Here is a 9,340-nt window from a genome sequence, read left to right as displayed (position 1 = left end):
GCCGTCGCATCATCCAGGTGGATGCTGCACACTGGTGGTGGATGAGGAGATACGCCTTGACAATGTAAAGGTCTTTGAGTGCCCAGAAAAGCGCTATATAAATGTAATGAATTATTATTATTATTATTATTATTATTTATATTAACTTTTCACTACACCTAAATCAAGTTTGGTAATAGGAAATAATAAATTTTTATTACCTCCTGAGGTCGAAGACTTTTTCTGAGTGAGCCTAGAGAGCCACCGGCCGGCTTCAGTGACAGACTGACACTTTATAGTTCAAAAAGCGTTTCTGTGCTAGTGCTGCCACCTACTGCTAATAATACGCACACGAGATGAAGTAGAGCTCTGACAGTAGTTTGGTAGGGACGTGATTGACAGGCTTAAAAAAAGGAAAATCACATTAATGGTCACTTCACTGCAAACGGAGACAAATGCTTCAAACCAGTTCATCTCTGGTTCTGCCTGGTTTTAAAAATGAGATGGGCTGGTGTCCTTAGCCAGACAGCTCTCTGACCAGCAATACCACTAGAAGGTTGAGACGTCGCAATATCAAACTTTTTTAATGCAGTTTGTAGTTGTTGTAGTTGAAAAACATAACCTATACATCCAAATCAAAAGCTTTTACAAAATAATCCCGCAGTACAGCAGGTTGCTTATGAATGGCCCGAGATAAAACTTACATGATGATTCATAGTAGAGTGTTCATGTTTTTTTTTTTGTCAATAATATTCTGAGAGTACATATTAAATATTTCTAAACTAAGCAGATCTACATTAACAAAACCAAGGAGGGGCAGTAAGGTAGTTTCATTTAGCCTTTGATCAAGAGCAAAATATTACAGAAAAGCTTACAAATGTACACTATGAGTAGCCTAATCTTTAACAGTGAAATTAAATGATTTACATCTAAGCCAAACACAGGTGCAGTCATCATACTAAAACAGACCATTATCACTGAACAGGGGGTTTGTAGAAATCTATGACCATTTAAAAAATACTGTAGTTATGTTGTCAGAAAATACCAAGGGCCAGATGGTTACAAATATGTGATTTATTATTGTTCATAAATATTTTATCCCTATTTTAACAAACAAACTCTTAGAAAGCACAGGTTGCTTTCAATTATTTACAGACTTTAATGTTTAAAATCCCCCAAAATCAATAGTTTCCCAATGATGGACATTATTTATTAATGCTGGTTGAACAACATAAGGTTTATGAACATAATTTCAGAATTTAAGAACCTTCTGACAATTACAGTAACAAAGTTGAATGCTTAGGTACTGAAAACACGGTCTGGGTGTATAGTAACATGATTTTTGATTGTCAAATCTTAACAGGCTGAGACATAATAAATCATGGACAGAACACATCTTTTTGTAATTCAGGGTCTTCTGGTGGCCTTGTTTACAAAAACTAAATGTCCTCAACTAGCTAGTCAAAACTGAACAATAACAACATGGTTAATGAAGGATTAGAAAAGAAGACGAAAAATATTTTGTCAGGCTACAATTTCAAATAATTTTTTAATAACAAAAATTGTAATAATTTTTTATTCAGTCATATTTTTATAATACCTAATAAATAGACCATTTCATTAATTATGATACATTTAAATTTATGCATTTGGCAGACACTTTTATCCAAACAGACTTACGTTGCATTCGAAGTACACATTTTGAATCTGTTCATGCAGTCCCTGGGAATCAAACCCATGGCACAAAAATAATAAGACAATACATTGTTCTGTATACATTTTAAAATGTAACATGCATTATTCCGCCTCAGTGTCTCTTATTTTCCCACCTAACTAACCTGTATAGAAAAACAAGTAGTTAATTTATGCATTCTTTATATTATTTGCATTCCTTCAGTCAAGACTTTAATTAACATATAGTTTAAAAGCTGAAGTGGGACGAGATGAAGCATGGCATAAGGAGCATATATCGAGCATTATAACACCATCTGGCAAGCACTTCACACCACACAGACAAAAACAGATGTTTCTAAGATCCTTCACTCCAGCGTGTTCTTTATAAGCTGGGCAAGATCAAGGAAACATGCTCTCAATCCCATCACAAAATCCCCTCCTCTTCCCACCTGTCTGTACAACTTTTTACAGAGGTCAAACAGATGTGATTTTTGGGAAGAGTCTTGACTTCATTAGCACTAACATGTCATTCTGAATCACTGTCAAAATATTCAATTGAAAATTCTTTCAAGCTTATTATTAGATACAGGCACACATAAGTACTTCATTATCAGTTCTGTGATTTCTCAGTCATTAAATATCAATATCTTTAAATACTGCATCCTTTTAAGTATCTGTAATATAAACTACAAACAAAAGTTTGGTGTCAGTAAATGTCTTATGTTCGCCAAGGCTGCATTATTTTGATCAAAAATTCAATAAACCACTATAATATTGTGAAATACTATTGCAAATTAAAACAACTCTTTTCTATTGTAATATATTTTAAAATACCATTTATTCCTGTGATGGAAAAGATGAATTTGTTTTTGAACATTTCTTATTATTATCAATGTTATAGCTGTGCTGTGATTCGTACTCTGATAAATAGAACGTTCAAAAGAACAGCGCTTATTTTGATCAATTTATTGCTTCCTTGCAGAATAAAAGTATTCTCTCTCTCTCTCTCTCTCTATATATATAGTATAAATGTGTATATATATATATATATATACACACACATTTATATAAATATATACATATATATATACATATTACTGACCCCAAACCTTTGAACACTAGTGTATATTTGTTGTATACAAATATATATAGTATATATACACACAAACCTTTGTACAGCAGTTAAAAATAAATTAAGAAATATTTTGCATATGCAATTCCAATATACTTATTTTATAACAAAAGGAGTACATTTACAAAAATGCAGGTGAATTAATATAATCATTTAGAATAATTTATTAATAATATAATATATAAATATTATAATATTAAATTAGTCATGTAATCATATAAGGACTACAATAAACAATGTGAAGATTGTATACTATACACTATAAGATTTTAAAAGGAAAAAAAAGCCCTTTTGTCCCATGTGAAACAATGGTCTTGTATATCCATACTTCTAATTCTGAATCATCACAAACAATCTGCCAGCTAAACAAAAGCAGCAATGTTTACATAACTTTACTCAATTGTTAGTTAAGTTTCATGCCATCCAAGAATACGGTCACTTAGCAAAGCTCTACTCTGCACACACTGGAATGGCACCTTCATCAATAACCACTTCTTTTTCTTCCTCCTCAGCACATTCTCTCTCCTGCCTCAATGACCTCTTGCGCTGCTCTTCTAGGAACAAACTGGAGTTGGCCGGGATACAGAACTCACGGAAACACCGCTTGAAGTTTTCATCCAAGAAGGCATAGAGGACAGGGTTCAAGCAACTGTTAGCATAGCCCAGAGCAATGCAGAAATGCATGGCTGCCATCGAGGCCTGGCTGGTCCCAAGATCCACATGCCCCAAGGCCTGGATCAAAGCCAAGACCTGCACTGGCATCCAGCACAACACAAAAGCAGCGACCACAGACAGTACCATATAGGTGATTCTCCTCAGATTCCGGTCCTTCTCTCTAGAACCGGACAGGACACGTACACTGCGCAGGCGTCGTACCATCAACCCGTAGCAGACACTTATGATCACCACAGGAATCAAGAAAGAGAAGAGGAACACACAAATCACAAACACAGGCCACCAGTGTTCTCTTGGTTTAGGCAAGTTCAGTATGCACTCGGCACCTGCACAGAAATAAAGTCAGGGAATGAATTGGTAAAGCTGATTTAAAGTAGTGCCATGATTTACAATGAATCATGAGCGGAAAGCAAAATCTTCCACAAGAGAGAATAGTGCACAAATCATTTAAAAAAAGAAAAAAACGTTTTTTGGGTTTTTTTTCTTAAAAAGTTATTCTGAACAGGATGTTTTACAATGTTTTTGAAATAGGTCTCTTATGCTCACCAAGGCTGCATTTATTTGATCAAAGATACAGTAAAAAGAGTATTGTTATGTGGTTTTATATACTGTTAGTTGTGTTGCTTAATATTTTTGTGTAAACTGATTTTTTTCTGGATCAACAAAAAGTTTTATTTGAAATAGTAATCTTTAGTAATTTAATGCATCCTTACTGAATAAAACATTCAATTGTGAGTGTGTGTGTTTTATTTTACTGGCCCCAGACTTTTGAACTGTAGTGTATGTTTCAAAGGAAAAAAAGCTATTTTATTCTACAATGTTGGTATTTCCTGTTGCTGTAATCTTTGTTCATGTACACAAAATCATATATTTGAACTCAAATACCAATTTGGTTGATGTTAATTTAATATTGAATTTTTTGTTTAATGTGTGATTTTATTTTATATACAAATTATCATGAAGAAAAATCTCTTATAAGCATGATTTATTATTAATCATGCTTTAAGACAGTGTGCAGTTATAATTTGTCTTCATTAAGCTTCCTCCTTTAACTTGAACCTCAAAAAGGTGCGCGTTTGTTTTACTTTTCTATATAAAAATTATCCAACAAATATCAAACAAAAATTGGCATCCCCCTTGCAGGCTGATCAATGCAACAAAAACTGAATTAGTGCACCTTTAATACACAGTAAAACCACAAATATAATCATTTTGGGTACAACTGCCTAAGTAAACGATGGAACATCAACATGACAACATCAAAATGACAAAGACGGATTCACATTTTCATGACATAATGAACAAACATGCTTCGGAGTGACAGGTTGACATAGGATAATGAGAAAAGAGACTACCGTAAACATCCTTTTCCTCCTCCACCTGACCCATGATCATAACAGGCAGTCCTACGGCTGACGCCAGCACCCACACAGCCACGTTGATTAGCTTGGCCCGGAGCGGGGTGCGAACTGTCAGGGAGCGCACAGGGTGGCAGACGGCTATGTAGCGATCCACACTCATTATGGTCAGGGTGAAAACACTTGTGAACATGTTGTAATAGTCAATGGCCACCACAGCTTTACACAGAGCCAGACCGAAGGGCCAGAAACCAAGGATGACATCCGTGCCTTGGAAAGGAAGAGTCGCCAGCACTAGTGCATCAGCCAAGGCCAGGTTAAAGATGTAAATGTTGGTGGCCGTTTTCATCTTTGTGTACCTGAAGCAGGTACAAATATCACTGTTCAAATAACTTTTAATAACACATTTCATTAAATTTATATAATTATTAATGTACATTAATTTATATGAATGAATATTGCATAATACACTAGTATAAAGTATTTTAACAAAAACAATTACACACTCCAGTTTAAATTATTAATTAAAAACTTAGTGTTTATAGGTCTCAAAGCAAATCCAATATTGTTTTTATAATTATTATTATTACTTCTCTCATGTCCTTGGCATTGTTAGTGTCATGCTCAACTGTTTGTGCTACAAGAATGCTATTTATGCATTTATAAATAAAGGGGTTGATATTTGAAGTACATTTTAGAATATTTAAAAAATAATCAGAAAATCATTCTGCGGAAACCAAATTTCAAGTGAATTTCTGTTCACAACTTCACATTATATTTAATAGGAAATAGTTTTAGCTTTGTATGTTTGTATAGTGTTAGTAATTCTTGGAGGAGATGCATGCATGCAAAACACACAGTATTATCATATATGACAGTATTATCATATATTGATCATCTGCCATTGTTTGCAATGCCCTGCTAGATGACATGACCTATTGACAAAGACAAGGACAAGCAAGAGCATCATTTAAAAAGCAAATGACAATAACTACAAATGGATCTTCAGTATATTAGGATTAGGGTTAAAGCCATAGTTCGCCTAAAAATTATGCCATCCAAGATAAAGATTTGGAGAAATTTAGATCACTTTACATCACTTGTTTACCAATGGATCCTCTGCAGTGAATGGGTGCCGTCAGAAAAAGAGTTAAAACAGCTGATAAAAACATCACAGTAATCCACAAGTAATCCACACAACTCCAGTCTATTAATTATTGTCTTGTGAAGTGAAAAGCTACATCCATCAAGACATTTTTATCCTTAAATCGTTGCTTCTAACTAAAATAGAAGTCCTCTAATCTTTTTTTTTTTTCTGGGGAAAATTCATCTTGTCTGGTCAACAAGGGACAGATTCCTCAAACCTGTTCTGATGAAGAAACAAACTCATCTACATCTCAAATGACAAGCGGGCAAGTACATTTTCAGCAAATTTAAATTTTTGGGTGAACTACACCTTTGATGAATATTAAATCTGAATTATAAAGCAGCCATGCTTATCTTCAAATATGATCAAATTTAGGCATAGTCTGTCTCTTTCTGGACATAAAAGAAAGACTATGCCAGTGATGTTGTGAAAACCTTGTTAAAAATCCTCAAGAGGTAGACTGACACTTTTCATTCCAAATTCAGTGAAGCTCAGAGACAGGCTGTGATCTTCGAAGGTAAAGAAATTGCAGGTGGTGCTTGGTAACCAGCTTAGCAACAGGTTTTAAAATAGGCCCATAGGACTATATATCAGAACGTCTGAGTAATGACCATGTAAGTGAATGCATGAACACACACATTATAACACTAAAGACAAAGACTCATTGCCTTTCCCTGTATACACAAACCACAAGTATGTACAACTACCTTTAAGGATGTTTTCCCTTAAAAACATGAGGTGATGGAGCAAATCTATTTTCTGACTCCTAATTATGAGGCAGTTTTCCTTGTACATTAGATCAGCATGGAATTCCTTCATAATTATACCTTCAACAAAATACAAGCATGAGAGGGCGAGACAAAATTACTACATGGCCATGCTTGTCATGTTAAAGCGAACGACCAGGCGAAGAGTGCAAGTTGGTAAATCAGAGGGACATTTTGCATTGTCTCTTCACAATCAAACCTACATGAATTCCTCTTTCTCTGAATTTGACCTCAGGAATGGCTGAAACAATGTTTAATGATTATAAAACTAATTGTGTATTCTGCTAATACGAATTCTTGCTGTGCTGATCGAAAAGCTGTGTCTTGGCCCCCGTCTACAGCTGTTTCACGACATGGAGGTTTGGACAAGAACCAAATGTTTATTTAGCAATGTAATGAACAAGCAGGCTTGTGACACGATGCTGGCAGAACAAGTGCTACGATGGATTAGTTAGCGCCAGAAAAGAGAAAATGGTGTCGCTTCAAGCTAATATTTCACTGTGTTAATGTACAGTTTCAACTACAGGGCAAAAACATGTCAAGAGCTCTAACTGGTGGTTAGCAACCCAAAAATGAATTGCAGGTCTGTTCTGGCGATAACATAGCCATGTAATCATGCGTAGTTCAACTATCACAAGAAATAGGAATCAAAAGAAAACAATTTAGGAGAAAACACTTTTTTGTTGCGCCCAATTAAACTGTTTTGTATTTCAGATTTTAAATTAGGCAAATGTCAACATGGATAGGTTGCAGGACACACATTAAAATATTTATACATTGTTTGTTTTAAGTGCATTTTAGTTTTGTTTGTTTTTGAAACAAAACCAGCTGAGAACTATGCAACATACAATAAACCCAATGAACATTCCCAGAAAATAACCAAATAGGAACCATATATTAACATTAGGGAAATGTTCTGCTCTTGTTGAAAATGTAAATCATAAGAAGCATTTCAAATAATGACCCCAGTTAATAAAAACATGATGATGAAGCAATGTTGCAGCAAGATGAACATACTGTATAACGATGCTCTTTTTTAACCCTACAAAGCCTGTGTCATATTTGATAAATTAATTTTCTAAGGCCTCTAATGATCAACATGATCGCACCTTTACTGAAAAACCTATTGTGCAGAATCTTCTATATGCCTTCTGATCTCTGTTTAATAGTTCATTCTTTTTACTAAGTAAAAGGCTTTTATTGTCATTCTAAGGTCTATTTCCAACTTCATGGTACACGTCTTTTTTGCTATGAAATCTTGAATGATTTTTGTAAACCTAAAAAAAAATGTCAAGATGAATTTGCTGGACTGAAGCAACTTGGGTTTACTTGATTATCCAAACATCACTAGAAAATCATGTTAAAATGTAAGTATCAAAAATAATACAACAAGCTTTTCAATCATCTCTCAATAATCACTGTATTAGATTGTATTACACGTTTTGCCTCTCACAATTAAAACGACAGAGCTTTGATCATAAACACAAGCATTTAAATGTAATCTTGCCAAGACATTATTGGAAGATAAAATAACAACTGACATTTATATGCATTTATGTAGGTAGCCTGCTATATAAAATCTGATTTACATTACAAGCGATAATAATTTTATCTTACTATTAGGCCATATAAATAACAACAACAGCAATGCTGAAAATGTTTGGGTGTCTAAATAAAATGTAGGTGTTTTTTTGGTGTATTATACTATATGGGCTATAGAAGTCTTATGTATCAAATATGACACATATGTTCCATTATTTTATATGTCAGGTTACAGGGTTAACTTTGTAACCATACACAACTCACATGCATTGAACTGGTTGTCCACCTCTATACTGAGCTCTCTATATTAAGCTCTTCCTCTAGCACACACACACACACACACACTTATAATGATGACCCCGAACACTTATTCTCACCTGATAATTACATACATGACCAGGCAGTTCCCCACGAGCCCCACCACGCACACTATCAAGTAGACCACAACGACAGTGATCTTTGCGCCCTTAGGTAAAGGCTCGAGTACATCATCAAGCTCACTCAAATTCCCCTGAAAACGGGAGTCGTTGAACATCTGTTGGACGTCGGACAACTCGAGCAACTCCATCGTGAAGAAAGCACCCACAGCTGTTGAGGAGAAGATAAGAAACGAACAAAAACTTACGTATGTCTCACAACAAGCAAGTGAACAGAAGACGCGAATAGGGTTTAAAGGACGCCTACACCCTTTAATATCGTTATATCCTCTCTGAGAGAGTAGTATTGTGAAGTACTTACATCATTAAAGTGCAGATCAAGCTTGAAGTATGTGACGCTCTCCGGTGAAACTGAAGAGAGATGGGTCCATCTTAAACCAAGAAAAACGCTTAAGATTTCATGTCCATGAGACGACTCTCCTCACCGTAGAGTCCGACGTTCACTTCGCGCACATCGTTACAGTAATCAAACATTGCGCGTGCGCGTAAATGTGTGTGTGTGTGTGTGTGTGTTCGCGTGTGTGTGTCACTTTTCATTCCTTGTTGAATATCTCTGGTGGAACAAACATGAACATAACCTAGCCAAGTACAAAAGAAATCTTGGTCCTTGGGTGAAAAACAAGCAAATT

The 9,340-nt window shown here is 35.0% G+C and overlaps 1 protein-coding gene across 1 annotated transcript; it reads right to left on the bottom strand.

Annotated features, from left to right (window-relative positions):
- Positions 1-3,235: 3,235 nt before the first annotated feature.
- On the bottom strand, positions 3,236-9,065 carry LOC107571617 (delta-type opioid receptor). Its single transcript, XM_016257953.1, has 4 exons — positions 9,013-9,065; positions 8,652-8,862; positions 4,816-5,177; positions 3,236-3,786 (listed from the first exon to the last, which is right to left on the bottom strand). Exons 2-4 carry the CDS (start codon positions 8,840-8,842, stop codon positions 3,236-3,238), a joined length of 1,104 nt encoding a protein of 367 aa, XP_016113439.1. The 5' UTR covers positions 8,843-8,862; positions 9,013-9,065.
- Positions 9,066-9,340: the final 275 nt, after the last annotated feature.

Source organism: Sinocyclocheilus grahami, unplaced genomic scaffold (assembly GCF_001515645.1).
Source record: "Sinocyclocheilus grahami isolate Dianchi unplaced genomic scaffold, SAMN03320097.WGS_v1.1 scaffold29.1, whole genome shotgun sequence".
NCBI classification, from domain to species: domain Eukaryota; kingdom Metazoa; phylum Chordata; class Actinopteri; order Cypriniformes; family Cyprinidae; genus Sinocyclocheilus; species Sinocyclocheilus grahami.
Note: the sequence above shows the minus strand (reverse complement) of the source record. Positions and strands in the feature narration are given on the sequence as shown.

Bases quoted from the DNA above. Each gene is read 5' to 3' on its own strand.
- LOC107571617 (XM_016257953.1), bottom strand. From the start codon at position 8,842: ATGGAGTTGCTCGAGTTGTCCGACGTCCAACAGATGTTCAACGACTCC. The intron at 5,178-8,651 runs GTGAGAATAAGT...TACCTGCTTCAG, and splicing joins GTCATGTATGTAATTATCAG to GTACACAAAGATGAAAACGG. The intron at 3,787-4,815 runs GTAGTCTCTTTT...ATTTCTGTGCAG, and splicing joins GGAGGAAAAGGATGTTTACG to GTGCCGAGTGCATACTGAAC.